This window comes from Schistocerca nitens, chromosome 4 (genome assembly GCF_023898315.1).
Source record: "Schistocerca nitens isolate TAMUIC-IGC-003100 chromosome 4, iqSchNite1.1, whole genome shotgun sequence".
In the NCBI taxonomy this organism is placed as follows: Eukaryota; Metazoa; Arthropoda; class Insecta; order Orthoptera; family Acrididae; genus Schistocerca; species Schistocerca nitens.
The window spans coordinates 508,212,910-508,231,918 of NC_064617.1; the positions used below are offsets into that span (position 1 = coordinate 508,212,910).

General features: G+C 38.0%; 1 protein-coding gene across 3 annotated transcripts in view; it reads right to left on the bottom strand.

Annotated features, from left to right (window-relative positions):
• LOC126251803 (ATPase family AAA domain-containing protein 5) overlaps window positions 1-19,009 on the bottom strand; it is a 136,730-nt gene that overhangs the window by 48,440 nt on the left and 69,281 nt on the right. For all 3 annotated transcript variants that reach the window (XM_049952443.1, XM_049952442.1, XM_049952444.1), the window contains 4 exons: window positions 8,271-8,537; window positions 7,914-8,055; window positions 3,096-3,694; window positions 2,878-3,020 (listed from right to left, as the gene is read on the bottom strand). In XM_049952443.1, the coding sequence (XP_049808400.1) occupies window positions 2,878-3,020; window positions 3,096-3,694; window positions 7,914-8,055; window positions 8,271-8,537 (1,151 nt within the window). The remainder of the gene's footprint in view (window positions 1-2,877; window positions 3,021-3,095; window positions 3,695-7,913; window positions 8,056-8,270; window positions 8,538-19,009) is intronic.

The window sequence follows — 19,009 nt, forward strand, 5'->3', positions numbered from 1 at the left end:
CTACCTACCTGTATTTAAGTTGGTCAGTGGTGAATTACTTATATTATTGTTTCATGGTCTATCATAGTTATTGTGTATATGTATCACAATTGCTTCCTAAATATGATGCACACGTCTACCAATTTCTTTCGTGTCCCTAAAGTCTTGTGTTAACTAATGTTCTAGTCATGTCAATGCAGTCTTTTCCTCAGTAACATGACATATGGCACACAAATGATGTTGCATGTGGCTTACGCTTAAATTTGGCAACCTGAAAAATTGACTTGACCTTTACAGTGAGTTTTCCTGCATTCTACATTGTCTTGAAGCCATCTTATATACTGATATTTAGAACCATCTACACAATTCTTTACTTCTACCAATCCTTCAACTGCATTTTGTAGCTATGACTCACATTCTAAAACATGCCCAACCATTTTGTCTCTTCAATTTATTATATTCTTTTTTGGCAAATTGTCATGTATTTGTTGCAGGAAACCTTCATACCTCAGTGGTTCAATCCACGTGCACTTCAATAGTTTCCGCAAAAACATTTCGAAGACTTCTAACTGTTTCATATCTGTCAATGTTCTACACTCGTGCTGAGTAGTGGTGCTGACCCACAGCCCTCCACAGGGCATCCAGTGATGTCACTGGCAGAAGATGACAATGCTCAGACAGTACCAAGGGGCCCACCAGGGCCTATGGATGGGGAGTAGTGGTCCGAATGTAGTTTAACATAAATCTCTCTCATATTAGATTTATATCTTTGGGTGTTAGCAGCAGTTTCTCTTTTGTACTGTGCAAAATGCTACTACATATTTCTTGAGTCCTGATTCTGTTTCCAAAACTGTAAAATTCATCCCTTTCCTCAAGTGTTTCTTGTATAGGTGTCACACTTAGTCACCCAACATATATACCTGCTGCATACATCATTACCATAGTTTCCTTGTGGTTTATGTGATGACTAAAGCTATTAGCTAGTACACATTTCATTTTGTAAAGTGCCAAATTAAATTCCTATCCATTTTTAGTGATCATCGTTACATCACCAAACCACATCATTCCAATTCTGAGAGCAAATTACATCCTCAAACAAAATGCTAACTAAAATGAATTATCAGGCTTAAGTAGCTGTTGGATCACATAAAGCTAATGAGATGTAGCAACTACTCAGGTACACATTACAATATCATTATGTTACACAACTCACCCATTTTTATATAAAATTTTCAAATATAGACACCTCATAGGGAAGTTGTATTGAGACAACACCAGGACTTCAATAAAGAAGAGGTTTTAACCACTTTTGCAAGACTACATCTTCTACATGTAGGAAGACAGAAATTTGGGGTAAATTTTAATTTACATGTACGACTATGAAGTTTTTAATTTTGAAAGAGCCAGCTGATATTACAAGGGTGTATGTTTTACATGGATGCACACACTACCTCAATGTACTTTTAACAATTACATTTAGAAGCAAAGTTTTCATTTAGCTTTCACAAATCGTCAATGCGGCCTCCACTGAGCATATAACACCCAGAAGAAAGTCAAACTCATCACATACTTTTGCAATGATGTATGGGTTACTGCATTCATTGCTGTTGCTTTTTGATGTAGTGGTTCACCTGAAGTTGCTGGACAGGAAGCCACATAGGCGGAGTCTTTTACAAAGCGCCCCCCCCCCCCCCCCTTCGCCAGACCAGAAACAGGAATTACTTACCATGGGATCAAGAAAACTTTGACTCCAATGGTAAAATGAAAGAAACTGTTGAAACAAAACACACAAAATTCCTTTTCTTGCTGTGTTATCTCCAGCTAGACTTCACACACAACTGGTTGGCAAACTAGCTGTTCTGAGGAGTTGCCAGTGGGCAACCACCTGAACCTGTAACTTGCGGCTTGTGCCAAAGTAAACTTTTAGTTTTTATGTGCAAGTTAGAATTAACCTCAAGTTTCTGCCTTAATTCATGTATGAGATACAGTCTTGTGAAATCACATGGATCTTTTTGAAACACAAAGGACAAATCTGTAATTAAGCAAGTTTTTATCACACCACAATGCTAAATTCATGTTCAGCACCACAGGACAGCAGTATCATTGGGTTTGTTCCCTAGTTCACTATTCTCTTAAATCAACAAATTTACATGATCAGTATCTAAAACTCAACCTAAATTTCTAAATTCATCAGCGGAAATGCTACTTCAACTAACAATTCTCAAGCCACCGAACAAAAAGCAGCCTTCACTCTCACTTATATCCAGTGGAACGTGTTTTACATCATCAGCATAGGCGGGGGAGGGGGGACTCCTTTACCATCAACTAGTGAAAAGTGTTTGTTATAAACGCTTTTCCCACCAAGACAAATGGGGTCACTAATATAAAAAAAGTCTTCTGGAAGAGATTCCATGCCTTACAAATTGAATTTAATCATCTAAAATTTTATTCATATTGCACAATACACTGGAGACTCAGAGATCAAAGTGCTCAAAGATCACATTACCATAACTGGAGGAATTCAACTGTTTAACAGGAACTCACCATCCAGTATGTGGCAATCAAATTCTTTGTGTCATCACCGTCAACAGTTATAAACCTCACCACCTGCTAACAGTAAGTGCAAACTAAACACAACTGCCAAAAATGAAATATTAAATGTTGGTAAACAATATAGTATGGACAAAAATAAAACATGCCATACCGCCTGTCCTCCTAAATTCACAATGGTCTCTCATAGCATTTAATATGGAATATCATCTTTCATTCAAAAGTAACATTCCTTCTCCAAATTTCAATGTTTCTTCATTCAGTCATATAGTATATGTGTACTCCCTAAATATTCTAATTTTTGTAAGAAACTATTACATTATAGAAAATAAAATTACACAAACTTACTTCAAATCCTAGTTCATTGGCTACTGCATACACAGAACTTGTTTTTCCAGAACCATGTGGACCCAACAATATAGCTGCTTTGTTAAAATCAGAACCGCCACTTGATTCTGAATATTCAAATTCCTCATCACTACTTGAAGCACCTGCAGAAATAATGACAATTTTTAATACAAAATAAATACTACTTTACAAAAATGTCAAAATAATTCAGAATATACCATTTCTTATTTTCTTATTTTGCTTTTTTGTATCCTTGCTACGCAACTTCCAACTTTCAAGCCACTTCTTCAGTTGCACAGCCATCCTTTTTGTGCCTAACACTTCATTGCTATTTACAGGCTTGTATTTTTCACACCAGCTGATAGTTGGTTCAGGATCATTTATTTTTTGAAGTTGTTGTATTTCATGCTGTTTTGATTTTCTGTTCCTAAGTCTTTTCTTCTTTTTCCTTATGTCAGTATTTTGTTCTTTGTTCTCACCTCCTTTCCCCAAAATGTATTTATTTGCCAAATTTTTGAATAACCTACGAACTGGTAAATCCGAGTTCTGTGATTTAATGTCTGATACAATTTTGCACAAAATATCAGAGGGAAATGTGTGCTTTTCTCTACAGTTTACGATGACACAATCTTTATTAAGTTCAACAAGTTCTCTTAGTAACCAAATCTTGCTGCTGTAATTTCCTTCATTCAATTCTTGTACACCATTCTTTAATGGCAAAACAACACAAGGCAGCTTCCAAATATCTCCACTGTCCAGCTGCTGAATGTGAGAGATGGCAGGAAATATAGGCAAAGCTTGTTCCTGTTCTTCTGCACTGAAAAACACACACATTTTAATTAATCAGACTGCCAAGTGCACAATTAACTATTACATGCACATTTGTATATTGAGACTGACCTTACTTTAAGGAATTTGCTTCTAAATAATATAGCTGGTCATGGTCTTATGGCTTAACAAACCTTTATTAAAGGAGTGGAAAAACAAGTCACCATGAAACATGTTCAAACCTCATCAGGTGTTCGCTTCACTGACAACAGAGGCTCAAAATAATAATAATAATAATAGTAGTAGTAGTAGTAGTAGTAGTAGTAGTAGTAATAGTAGTAAACCTCATCAGGTGTTCAATTCACAGACAACAGAGGCTCAAAATAATAGTAGTAGTAGTAGTAGTAGTAGTAAAACTCTGGCTAAACCAGTTCCAAGCCCAGTTGAGAAAGGAGGAAGGGGAGAAATAACACCTCATTAGAAAACCTTGGTTCACCCGAGCTGCGTGATTTAGATGGAACCTAATTACAAGCAGAATGATTCGTACAAGTAATATTAACATTACTCCAGGTGGTCAATCCACTCACCCTGTGGCCACAACCAAGATATCTGCTTCTGGGGAGCTTGGGCTCGTATGACAGAGGAAGTCTGAGTTCTCTGGTAAATTTCCACGATAATCTCACACATATATTGGCACTTTTAACATCCAAACACTTATTCGGACTGGTAAGTTACAGAATCTTAATACAGAACTCAACACATAGGCAATTCAAGTCCTTGCACTTCAAGAAACTTGATTCACCGACTTGGAAACAACAGATTACAACAACTACCGTATGTTTAAATGCCAAACAGATAAGAAGATATGCAAAGGAGCTGTATTATTTGACATGGCCTTTTTTTGTGAATAAGGACACCGTTGACTCTGTTACAGATGTAAACCAAATCAGCAACAGGCTAACGTCCATGCGAATTAAGCACAATAACAAAACATATACAACTTTTAATGTTCACACACCTACCTACACTGACAACATAAAAAAAAATGTTAAGACAGAAAAATTTGGGGAAAAACTTGAAGCTTAAATGTCCAAAATTCCGAAGGATGACGTAAAAATTGTTCTTGGTGATTTCAATGCACAAATTGGCAAAGAGAGGAAATATACATACATAAACAGTCAGCAATTACCCTGAACACTAATTTCACGAACAAGAATGGTGTCAAGCTCATTGAGTTGTGCCAACAAAACAAACTAAAAATCATATCAACATCACTTTGAAAGAACTCCAAGAAACAAAAAAAATGGCGATCCCTGATCCTTCAGCAAGGTAAATTTCAAAGATACCATGTTGCGGTTTCCTATGATTTCCAAAAAGAAATACATGATGTTCAGGCCCACAAGTCCGCAGAGGGGTAAATATAGATTCTGACCACTATCTTACCAGAGTCAAAATTAAACTCACAACAAAAACGAAACACCAAAGGAAAATACCACTAATTCTCAAATTTGGTTTGAAAAAATCCAAGAATCAAAAAATTACAGAAGTACGGGAAAAACGATCTACAAACAACTGAAGAGATATCCGAACAAAAATTATACAGAAAGCAAGAGCACTGATCCCATTTAAGAAAAAATCCAAACACCCATGGTCGAATTCAAATTGTGACAATGCAATAGAAGTGACAACAAACCCTCTTAAAACACAATTGTGACAAATCAGAAACCACACAACAAATTTTTCAAAGTCAGAAAACAAACAGCTAAAACACTTAGACAAACTAAAAGTAAATATTTTAATGAACAGCTAAACTAAACTGAAGACGATTTTAGGAACCACAAAACACACGACTTTTATAAAACGTTTGCAAATCAAATCAAAGGATACACTCCATGAAACCTCTATTTCAGGAAACAAAATGGAAAACTGGCACTAACTAAGAGAATTGTCAAGAATTAGGCAAATATTTCTCAAAATTTCTAAATTATTCACAAAAGAAATCAGTCAAAATCATCCAAGAAATTCGGCAGATAGAAAATATTCAAAATTTTCAAATGTGTGTGAATTGCCAAGGGACGAAACTGCTTAGGTCATTGGTCCCTAGACTTACAAACTACTAAAACTAACTTATACTAAGAACAACACACACACCCACGTCCGAGAGAGGACTCGAACCTCCGGCAGGAGGGGCCGCGCAGTCCGTGACATGACGCCCCACACCGCGCGGCAAAAAATATTCCAGAGGATTGGAAATGTGCACTTATTCATCCAAAGGGAGAGATATCAGATGCAAACAACTCAGAGGCATTTCACTTTTGCCAGTCATGTACAAAATTTTATCTGCGTGTCTCCTAAAGAGGGCACAACGACAACTAGAACATACAGTTTCAGATTACAAAGCAGGCTATCGACCTAATAGATTATGCCTGGAACAAATGTGTTATCTTGAAACTATTTTACAAATTAAAGCAATCAGGTCGATATCAATAGTCTGCACATTTGTTGAGTTTAAAAAAATCATACGACTCTGTAGACAGACAATCCAACACGTACCTGACGCCAAAACCCGAAAAGCGATCAAACAAACACTGTCAGAAACCAAACCAAAAATTAAATTTATAGACAAAATTTTGGAACCATTCTCATTTAAAACAGGAGTAAGAAAAGGAGATGGGAACTGCCACTATTATTCAACATATTTTTCAACAAAGTACTGAAGGAATGGGAAACTGAACTAAAAAAATAAAACTTCTGGAAGCTAATCGAGCTAGGGAGAGGTCAAGGAACACTGAATGTTCCATATTTAGCATTTACAGATGACTTAGTGATCCTAACCGACAGTGATGAAACATCAGTAGAACAAATCGAAACTCTCAAAGAATGTGCTGAGCAGTTTGGCCTGCAAATCTTCTTTAACAAGACTAAATTCATGTGATCGAAGTTAGATATTTTGCAATTTAAAACAAATTATGGTGAAATCAACAAAGTCAAACACTTTAAATATCTTGTTGAAATTAATGAACCAACAAGACTTGAAAAACTAACACAATAAAATAGATTGCAGAAAATCAAGAAAGCATCCAGACTTGTTTCAAATTGATATAACAAAAAATGCCTCTCAAAAGGCACCAATATTAGACACTACAACACAGAAATCAAACTGAGAGTCACACATGCAAATGAAACACACTCACTGAATTGAAAACTAGGTTTACAAGAAATTAGGAAAGTGGAGAAAAAGATTATTGGAAAAATTCTGGGACCACGGTACACACAAGATGGATACAGACTGCAAACTATCAAGACAACAGAAAAAGTATCCAACATTGAAACTGACATCAGAAAGCGACAAATGAAGTTCTACGGCCACCTAGGCAGATTACCTGGGAACAGAGTAACTAAGCGTCTATTGGACTATGTGACATCGCTTAAAGCATCAATATCCTGAGTAACTGAAGTTAAGAAGGCTTTGACAAAAATAAATATTGATGTAATAAACATATCAGACAGGGATACATTCAGAAGCAAAATTTATAAGTGGAAGTTTACTCCAGAGATGGAACTAAAAGCATACCGACCAAAATGGACCTAAGAAAGAAAGAAGGCCTTGGGGAGAAAATTAAGATATATTGGGAAACAAATAAGAACCATAAGAAAGGTTGAAAGTCACTTATTCCCTAAAAAAGTTTGCACTTTGACATACAACGTGTGTTTATACTATGAAACTATTTATACTATTTTTGACAGTGCTACCAATTCAAACACGTAATTTAACCTTTACAACACAGCATAAAATCTTAAGCAATAAAAACATTTTATAAAAAGACATGACTGGAAAATTTATGAATCCAATGGGGGGATTATGACAGAGCATGCATTGTAGGCCTTCTGGAATCGCACGTGAGGAACGAAACGTAGTCCCTGGAGAAAGATGGACAGAGTAAAATGGCCTAAAAATGTACTACACAGAAAAAGAAGTAAATCTGAGGCATAAACACAAGTGTTTCTATGGTGGATCAAGAACATTTAACCTCGATCTCTCATTGACAGCCCACGAATAATGGAAGGGGTAAAAAGATAAGCATCACAGCATAGCTGAAATGTTGAGGAATCAACAAGCACGTAAACAAACTTAAGATGTGACTGAGATTTTGAACAAAGCTCTTTTCTAAGGAAAAAAAATAAAATAAAAAAAATAATAATAATAAAAAAAAAGGAACTTGGGTTACCACACAGTTTTAACATACATCAAGATCTGAATTACTTACAGGCGACTCAGTTCTACAGTCTTCTTGAGTGTTTCGGGTACTCCACTTTCTAAAAACGACTTTTTTGCCAAGATACTGTCTGCATCTGGTTTCAGTTTTTTTGTCGTTTTCTTTGTGAAAACTGGTGCCAATCTCAAACACTCTGAGTGAAAAACAGAACTATTACTAAATATTCATCAAGCTAAAAAAATATTTATATTATGAATCAAGTAACTGAATGATAACAAGATAACAGGGAACAATATTCAGAAAGGCTTAGGAAAGTCAACAAGTAAAAGCGAAGAAGTAGTAGAAGAAGACTGAAATAAAGAGACTCAATACAACAAAAGGACATAACACACATTTAATTTTCACTACCTTTTGCTTTGAGTTTCTCAGGGCTGTTGCAGACTTTTGAGCTTGGAGTGATTTCACTGTCTATCACTTGAGTTATCTGTGACACTGCACTGGTCTCTGCTTCCAAGAAGGACAGATCCATTTCATTCAGCACGCTGTGGTTATTCGATAATGACAGTCTGTTCCTCCTGCTCTTTGTGTGAACAGAAGTAGTTTTTTCTTGGAGAACTCTCTCTTCTTTCTTTTCTTGGCATTGCTTAAAAAATGAATGTTTACTGTTGGATGTTCCTTGAACGGAAGAAAAACAAAACATAAAAAACACTGCTTCCACTGAGACGCCAACTTTAAGACAGTAATTCAATCAGTATCTACAGTTTTGCTACAACTGTGTAACTGGATTGCTTTTCTGTAACAAAGCACAACTATGTTGTTTGTCACATTTAAGTCTGTTACCTCAGAAACAATCGTCATCAATTCACACTACTAATGCTCAGAAAAGATAGGTAGTTTGGTAATGTTTCTTGATCACAAAGTATCTCAATGTGTTACCTGAAGAAATACAGCAACCAGTACCTTTACATATAGCTTTATTAATGTCAAGACGTATTTTGGTTTTCAACATGCTACACTGTTATCAGTGAAGCTACAAGTTTGTTTGTTATACATGTAAATATGAAAAAAGAAGCAACAAGTTACAGAAAAAAAGGCAGCTGGAGCATTAACAATGCAGCCAATGAAAATATTGTATTTATTTTATTTATCCATCCATTAATACCCACAGCAATTTGATCATGGACTCAGTAAGGAATTCCTGAACAGAATAGGAGTAGGGTGCCACAAAGAAACCTTTCAACTTTTGACTTGAATACTTGGGGTTTATCACTATCCTACCCCCCCCCCCCCCCCCACACACACACACAGTTCTGCTGGATGCCTACTGAAAATGAAACCCAATTAACAGGACACACCTTTTTGTACAATGCATAAGGAAGTGTTATCCAAATACATATTGTTTTTCTCTGCATTCATTGAATTAATGTTGTAGTTTCTTCTGAATGAGTCAGTATTGTGAATAACAAGTCCCATGACGTAATATATGTGCAGGGATGGTAGAGTTTTTCTGAGCTACGCATGTTCCTGGCAACTGTACAGAGCTGCCCAAAAGTATAACACCACACAAGAAAACAGAGCAAAAGTAAGCAAAGTTAACAAGCTTCTGAATTTCAATGAAGATCATTCCCATGGTGAAGGTAGCAGCACTCATTTCTGCATAAGATCTCGGCACTTCCAGGAAAGCAACCAACCTAACATCATTTCAAACTTCACTGACTGTATAACCAACTTCAGACAGTAAAAATTTGCTTTTACAAGAATACTGTATCAGAAAATGCAAGCATTCCATTTTATACAATTAACTGGTAATCTATTCTCTGTAAGCCACATGCTGATGATGTTCTTCTCTACTAGCCAAATCATTCATATTATATTTCATATCTTTCAGAGTAGCAATTGTCATCTGCAAACAAAACAATTTTGTGTCATCTGTCATATTTCATGACAGGTTTCTGTATATCAAGAAAAGCAATGGACCCAGAACACAACCCTGTGGCACTCCGAGATTTTACATGACCTTAGTCAGATTCATGCCTCTTCCCTGTTTGTTAACACTAGTGGACAATCTTCTGCTTCCAACTTTTCATATATGAAATGAACCATTGCTGAACTTTTTCCCAAATACCGTTGTATTCCACAAATAAATGTTTTTGTTAAATCAAAGACAACACCTCGTCCTCCATCTCCTTTTCAGCCCTGTTAGTGCCTCACACGCAAAACAAAACTGCATTTTCTGTTTCTGCTCCTTTCCTAAAGCTAAATTGTGAGTCTGGCAGCAAATTATGTGAATTGAGATGCTTGGTCGAAAACTTTTGGAAACACTGTTAGCACAGAAACTGGCTGGTAATTTTTTACATTATATCATTTGCCATTTTTACAAGATGGTTTCACTAAACATTATTTCAATCTGTCAGGAAACTGAACACAAACTTGAAACACACATTGACTACCGTAATTACGAAACTAATGTTTGGTACACTGATGTTCACAATCCTACTTCAAATTTCACCCAACGTATGGGACTCTTTACTCTTTAAGGATGTTAATTCCATTTCGTATTTGCTTGTTTCCTTTAACTCTATTCTGAGAGCTATTTATTCTCTTGGTGCAGTGCACTCTTTTACCATGTCTGATAACATTCCTCAGCACTTTGCAGTGAAGTCTGACGTGAAACTGTTACTGGGGTCTGGCTGACCTTCATATTACGATTCAGTTTCTGTTTCCTCCTACATGACATTCTAATGTCACTAGTTATTCATATTGGTTGCTCAGTAGTACTGCAAGTCTGCCTGCAATTTTTTTGCGGGAAACTGCTATCAAAGAAGGTGACAAAGGTTTCAAGAAATATATTTCATACATTATTTAAGTTGTCTCTATTGTAGACATCTTGCTAAGTTTCCTTCTGAGATTGGCTTTAAATGTCAAGTGGACTCTTATCTCTAAATCTTTGTTAAGTACTTTGGGATAAGACTAAACTAAAACTAAATTCCGTCCAAACACGCCACAGAAGGCCTAACGGTACTGACCGACCGCCGTGTCATCCCCGGCCAATGCGCCTAAACTGGATGTTACTATGGAGGGGCATATGGTCAGCACATCACTCTCAGGCCATTGTCAGTTTTTGTGATGGGGTCACTAATTCACAATCAAGTTGCTCCTCAACTGGCCACACAAGGACTGAGTGCAACGGGCCTGCCACCTATCCAAATGCTAGCCAAGACCAACAGCACTATAGTTTGGTGATCTGATGTGAACCGGTGTTGCCACTGCAGCAAGACCATTGGCATAGTACAAGGGGGGAGGGGAGGGGGGGTAATCGCCGCCCCCCCTCCCCCCCAAAAAAACCAGTATGACACTGCAGTGGGCGGAGCTTGTGTAGTATGCATTTCTGCTGCTAGGCGTGTATAGTGCAACTCACTGCCAGTTCACTGCAGCCTGTGTTATCAACCTGGCTTGTTCTGATCATCTGCAGCGATAGTTTTCGCTAACGCTGTTTTGTTCTTGATTGGTGTTTTATGATGGCAAGTTTAAGTGAACAATATGCAGCTGTGAAATTTTGTTTTCTACTTGGTAAAAATGCTGCTGAAACTGTTTTAATGTTGAAAACAGCTTACCAAGATGGCGCTATGGGAAAAACTCAAGTGTACGAGTGGTTTGGTTGGTTGGTTGGTTTGTGGGATTAAAGGGACCAGACTGCTACGTTCATCGGTCCCTTTTTCCAAAAAAAAAAAAAAAAAAAAAAAAAAAAAAAAAAAAAAAAAAAAAAAAACTAAAACCACCGAGTGGTTTGGTCAATTTAAAAATGGCGCCATGTCAATTGATGACAAACCTCGTTTTGAACATCCATCAACTGCCCGAATGGAAGAAAATATTGAAAAAATTTGAGAGCTCGTGCTCACAGACTGTTGACAGACAACTGATCAACTGTCAGAGATTAGGTGGTTGTCTTGGAGCTTGGTTCAGCGAATTTTAACGGAAGATTGGGGAATGAAAAGCATTGCTGCCAAGTTTGTTCCTCGGGTTCTGACTGAGAATTGAAAGGAATGTTGAGTTGAAACACACTATGCTTTGAAACAACAGTCCAACCAATGGGAAACCTCAAATCGAACATCAAAACAATGCTGATTTGCTTTTCTGATGTCAAGAGTGCAGTTCATTCATAGTTTGTTCCCACAGGTCACACCGTACATCAAACCTTTTATTTGAAAGTTTTAGGAAGATTGTGAAACAGTGTTAATCAAAGATGACCCAATTTTTGGCTGACAGGAGACCGGAGACCACTTCTTCCACCCAATGTACCCGCGCATACGGCCATCTCTGTTAGTTTTTGGCTAAGAAAGGCATGGTTCTGCTGGAGCGCACACACCTTACTAGCCTGACTTTGCTCCGTGTGACTATTTCTGTTTCCACACATGACAAGGGGCATGAAAGGATACCAGTTTGACAACACTAAATAAGTCAAGAAAAAAATGAGGGAGGAGCTTTCAGCCATTTCTAAAGATGACTGCAAAAAATGTTTTAACAGTGGAAGCACTGGTGCAACATATGTATTAGTTGTAATGGAAATATTTTGAAGGGGATAAGGTTGTTTTGTAAACAACTGGGGGGGGGGGGGGGGGAGGTTGCACACCCTCATATTGTCACCTGTTCACCACAACCTAATATGCCATTATTAATTTTTCTCACACTATGTCCTTCAACCAAAGAACAATTCATAAAGGTATTGTCAGTGATCCTACGTCTGTATCCTTGAACTCTAGTTGGAAAATACAACATGCCCCCCCCCTTCCCCCGCCAATCTCTAACTGCAAAGCACAAATGCTAGGTGAGCTGCAAGCACATTTTGGGCACACTACGTAACTGTGTATTTCCCACATAAAGCGCCCTGTTATTGTACAAGTTTAAGAATTCAGTCTGTGCTGAGCAGTAGTCAAATAAAAACAATCACATCAACTGATGTTCCTGGCAAATGTGAGCTACAAAGCATTATTCATTTCACACCAGCAGAAGGGTACAGTGTAGCAGAAATTCATCTAAGAATGAGCTGTGTGTATGGAGAAAATTTCACAAGAGATGGTGTTGGGCATTGATGGCATCAAGAAATTAATGGTGGCTGAACTGCTACATATGATGAAATGGGTCAAGAATGCAATACACAAATCTGTTCAACAAGTTTACATATGGTGAGAGAAAACTGTAGGTCCACAATTAGTCCCTTGTTTATAAAATTTATGGCGGTTTCAATATCTTCTCTGCACTCTTATCGTTATTGCACATTTAGGCTACAAAAAGCTTTGTGGAGATTTATTTCAATATTGGTGGCAACATTTTGTGAAAAGGGTATGGGAAAGCTTACACAAAGGTATGACAAATGCCTCAATTGTTACAGTGATTTAATTGAAAAATAACCCTAAATGTATGAAACATTTTGTAATAAAATAATTTTTTATGTACACTTGTCTTTAATTTACTGACTATCGGAGCTTGGGAGTGCAATTAAATAAATCTTTGTACACAGCCGGTAACAGGCTGTGGGAGTCAATTAAGACCATTAAAATTCTTTTCTCTGGAGAATCACCCAGAAACTTTATACTGAGATCCCTATACAAAATCAGCTTCATGTCTTTCGTAAGAAGTATTTCCTTTAAAATTCAAACACTTCTGCACAGCCTTCAAATATTTGGTGTCTACAGTTTTTTGATAAGTCAACTCTTTTAAATGAAAGATTACACTTGGCATAAATGGCCACTCCCGCTTCTACAATGAACTCCTTGCACAGAAATCAGATAATATGTACACCTCTAGAGGTAGCCATAGTATTTCTTCTCTGCATAAATGACGCTTTGAGAGGCAGATAATCTTTGTCATGATCTATTAGCAATTCATGTACTCTATCTTTAATTGCCCTAATATTTTGAGGAAATGAGCTTACTGTACCTTCTGATCTGCACTTCCTATTTACTGAACATACTTCTAGCATTAAAGGATCTTTCCTCAAGCAACGAATGTCCTACCTGACTTCGTACTGAAAACATTTTAGGCCTTCTACACAGTAGAACCATAATTTGGCCTTGAGTGAGTCCAGATCCACCTATTATACTGTCACTTATCCTATTCAGGTATAGGATATGTGTAGTGTAGATTGAACTACAAATACTCTCAACAGGCAGCTCCAAAATGTGTGCACTGTTAGCACTCATCAGCACCCTCTCAAGTGCCATACTAACACGCATCACAGCAGAACAACTGTACAAAGTGAACGTTAGCGAACTTAATTTGAGCAGCATTTATATCCAAGCCACTGCTTTTACCACAAGCAACGTCCGCAACAAGACTATTCCCACTGCCTTTCATTATCGCTACCTAATTCTCTTTAGTAAAATATGACGGATGAAAGCCTGAATCCTGCCTTACCATAAATAAAGCTATATAAGTAGTAACTACACAACCACGGTCTAGGGGTAGTGTCTTTGATTAAAAATCAGAATGTCCTCAGTCTCAGGTTCGAATTCCATCAATGGTTAAATTCTGAATAAAAATCATCAGCATTGTCAGCCAAAGACTTCTGGCATAAGAAGTCACCCTCATTATGCCAATGACCTTATCAAGGATGTCAGAGTAACAGACAGGTTCAGGGCACTCTTTTGCCTTGGGGTGGGAAACTCTCCCTAAATGTGGAAGAATAAGCAATGATCAATGGTGTGAAGATGTGGAAAAGAATGGAAACCCCTGCATTTAACAGACAATATGTATCCAAAGGACATACGGCCTGTAACTGAAAAAGTGTCATGATAATCTCCCCATTGGCAAAAGATTCTGGGCTAGTCCCCCATTCGGACATCTGGAAGGGGTCTGCCACAGGGAAGAAAACCATGACAAAAAGATCGAATAGCCAACAAAAGAGTAACATTCTATGAGCTGAGGCACGGAATTTCAGAAGTTTGAATGTGGTAGAGAAGCTATAAAATCTGAAAAGGGAAATACAAAGACTCAATCTAGATATAGTAGGGCTCAGTGATGTGAAATGGAAAGAAGGCAAGGATTTCTGGTCAGATGAGTACAGCATAATATGAACAGCACCAGAAAATGGTATAATGGAAGTAGGATTCATTATGAATAGGAAGGTAGTGCAGAGAGTGAGTTTCTGTGAACAATTCAGTGATAGGGTTGTTCACATCAGAATGGACAGCAAACCAACTCCAACAGCATTAGTTCAGGTATACATGCTGATGCCACAGACAACGGAGAGGGAGAGGGGTGGGGGGGGGGGGGGAGAGAGAGAGAGAGAGAGAGAGAGAAGTATATGAGGATACTGAATGGGTAATTCAGTACTTAAAGTGAGATGAAAATCTAATTAGTCATGGGGGACTGGAATGCAGTTGTGGGGGAGGGAGCAGAATAAAGGTTTGCACATGAATATGGGCTTCATGTAGGCATGAGAGAGGAGAAAGACTAATTGAGTTCTGCAATAAATTTTAGCGAGCAACACCGAATATTCTGTTCAAGAATTACAAGAGGAGGAGGTATAGTCTGAAAACATCGGCAGAAGCAGGAAGATTTCAGATAAATTACATCATGGTCAGACAGAGATTCCAAAATCAGATACTGGATTGTAAGGTGTACCCAGGATATAAACTCAGATCACAATGTAGTAGTGCAGAAGAGTAGGCTGAAGTTTTAAGAGAGTAGTCATAAAGAATCAATATGCAGGGAAGTGGGATGCGGGAGTACTAAGGAATGAAGAGAGATGCTTGAAGTTCTCTTCAGCTATAGATACTGCAATCAGGAATAGCTCAGTAGGCAGTTCAGTTGAAAAGGAATTGACATCTCTATAAAGAGCAATCAGGGAAGTTGGAAAGAAAACCGTAGTCACAAGAAACCATGGATAACAGAAGAAATAATTCAGCTGACTGAAGAAAGAAGTTCAAAAATTTGCAGGGAAATTCAGAAATACAAGTCATCTAAGAATTAAATAAACATGAAGACTAGGGAAGCTAAGGCAAAATGGCTGCACAAAAGATGTAAAGAAACATAACAAAAATGATTGTTGGAAGAACAGACTCAGCATATAGGAAAGTCAAAACAGCCTTCCATGAAACTAAAAGCAACGGTGGTAACATTAAAGGTGCAATGGGAATTCCACAGTCAAATCCACAGTGAGAGCAGACAGGTGGAGAGACTACACTGAAGGTCTCTCTGTGAGGAACACTTGCCTGCTTTATAGAAGAAGAAACAGATGATTCATACTGTTCCCAACATTTCTGCTTTCTCTTTTTTATTAAAAACCGTGCCTTTGCTCAAAGCCTCTTGAATGTTAGCAAATGTCCATCGAAGGACGGTCTTTGTATTGTTGAAGTGTCCTTCAGTGCTAGCTGATAGCTGTAGTTATTTCTTCAGAAGATTGAGCACTTTGATTTTTCCTTAGAACAGCCAATTAAATGAGACATTGCTCAAAAACGCACCTCACATATTTTTTTCTGGAACATAGTTGTATTTTTTGCCATTGTTGTAGCATAATTTTTAAGATATGGCAAACACAAATGTTCCAGGATAAACAGCTGGTCTTCTGGACCGTCAAACACCCTGTGATTTAAGAAATTCATTGCACATTCTCACACATAACATGATTCATCTTGGGTACATGGAAATTTACTTTGGAAGTAACACTTCTCAAACCAACATTCACAATGTTTTCCTGCGATGTGTTAGTAATGTAAACGGTTGTTACATCACACTCATTGAAAACAGTTTGTTGGTATGAAGTATTGCATAGTCTTCATCCTAAAGCCTTCGTCACATTTTGCTGTCGACACATGCTTGTGTGTGCACTGTTTTGTTTTTGTAAATGCCGCATTTTCTTTGCAACCAAAGTTTTATTTTTATGTTATTCTATTTTTTATGTTTTTTAATTGCAGTATTATTCTGCAGTAGTAGGCTAAAGTAAAATTCTTTGTTAGATCATTAATTCTGACCAATCAAAATTACAGAAATTTAACTAAAAACTAGAACAATGAAAAATTCTAAAAAATTCAACAGTTTTTCCTGAATGAAAAAAGTCCCATGTTTTTCCCGTATTCCCTATCGTCCCAAAGTGTACACTCCCTGCAATATTAGTTGTCAGTCTCTGATAGTTGTATTTTTCCTACTTCACAGGTGGTTATGGGCACTGAAGTCCCCCAATAGAAGGAAGGGTGGAGGCAGCTATTCCACTAGCTCATATGATATGATATGATAATATAGATCTATCTGTCTGGGGGTAAATGGCCTAACAGACAGATAAGACATTAACTACCACATGTTCTAACACAATGGTTAGTGGTATCTGTTCACTGAAAGTGTCAAGAGTGTATGAACTTGCAGACTCCTCAGATGCCAAGAGGGTTCTTGGCGTTAACACACTTTTTACAGTAGGTGTGTAATTTTTACTAGCAGGAAGTTGGGTTTCTGAAAACCACATCTCCTCTCATGCCATGTTACCTGCAGAGTAACTTGTCATTGACTGGCAGAGATTGGCCAGGTGGCAACGGTAGCCATTACAGTTCCACTGAAGGGATGTTGGATTGAAATCAGAGAAAGCAGCAAAGAGGAAACAGGAGTACAAATTACTTTGCTGCTGAGCCATGCACCATCTGAATGTGTGATTCTTTACCAGTAATTCATACACTCGACCTTGTTGGCTGAGAAAAGATGGTGGGGGAAGGTGTGAGGTGGGGGGGGGGGGGGACGACGACACCTGGATCAACAGAAATCTGTTTATTTTTCAGTTTGTCCTTGTCCCTCTACAGTTGCAGTTTGTGAGAGTAATTTCCGGTCACGGCTTGTGGGCAAGAAGAGGACCATTCTTTTCTAGGCATCTTGCATGATAAAGTCTAAGAAAGAGAAGCTAACTCCAGCTGCAGTGATGGAGTGACTACCGCTGGAGCTCTAGCTTCAGGAATCGAGGGAGCTGACGTCCCCCCTCCCAAATGAATAACAGACAGACATGTGGCTAGTGCCAGGCGTTGCTGTCCGAGAGCCCATCAACTCACTTGGTGTGGATTTTGACACAATGTTTACAAAGTTGGACATCATATCAATTGGGTGAAGCCATTCAAATCCTTTCTTACCATCTTGGTAAGATAAACAGTCAATAATTTTTTGTTCCAGGATTTTCTTTTCCCTCTTAAAAACTCAACATGTCGGCACACAAGAATGGTGATTTCCTGGGCATTAACAAAAGTAGGGAGTCCTCTGCATGGATTACCCTAGTGGGTTGTCCTTCTGCACATCCCCCAAGTAACCTCATTAGTAGTTTGGGAGGACATGTGTCCAAACTTCTCACACCTAAAACATCTCGTACAAGGAGGAAAATAGGGACTGACATCACACCTACAAACCAGGATCTTATCTTTCTCTGGTGAAACATACCCATCCAAGGCTAGGATGAAAGCTTCAGTGTTTACCCTATTATACTTACATTCTCTCTGAATGTGATGAACAAAACTTACTCCATCCTGTTCGAGGTTATTACACAGTTCTTCATCTCTTTGTAATATTAGGCTCTGATGGAAGATGACATCTCAAATTCTGTTAAGTCTATTTTGACAAGAGATGGTAACTGGCACATCCCCAAGTTTGCCAAAAGCTCAAAGTGTCTGTGATTGGTTAACATTCAAAGGTTTGATCAACAGAGATCAACCTTTCATTCTCTCTAGTGCAACAAATTCTTAATAACCAATTTCAATATTTTCCACAAAAAAACAGTAGTTTGACTTTTGCAAAACATTCTCCATCGGATTTGGAACTACCAAGAAATGAGCACTGCCTACCTCCATTTCTTCTTGCCTGACTCTCTGACTCTCATCCAATGGCAGAGTCAAAAATGGAAACACCATGGGTTTGTCAGCCTCTGCATTAAAATTTTGCTTCCTGTCTACCAAGATGGCCATGTCGGCACAGCCATCAGTACAGGTGAGTTTGACCCATTTCACTGAGTATTGTCTGTCCTTATGCTGCACACTTTTCCATTATGCTGAACACTTTGATAGGAGGCTCTCGCCATGAGCACCACAGTAAAGGCTATCTGTTGCCTGGAATCCCACTGTCTCGTGATTGGACAGGTACCTATTCCTCTGTATACATGAGGAGGTTACAATTCAGACATCAGC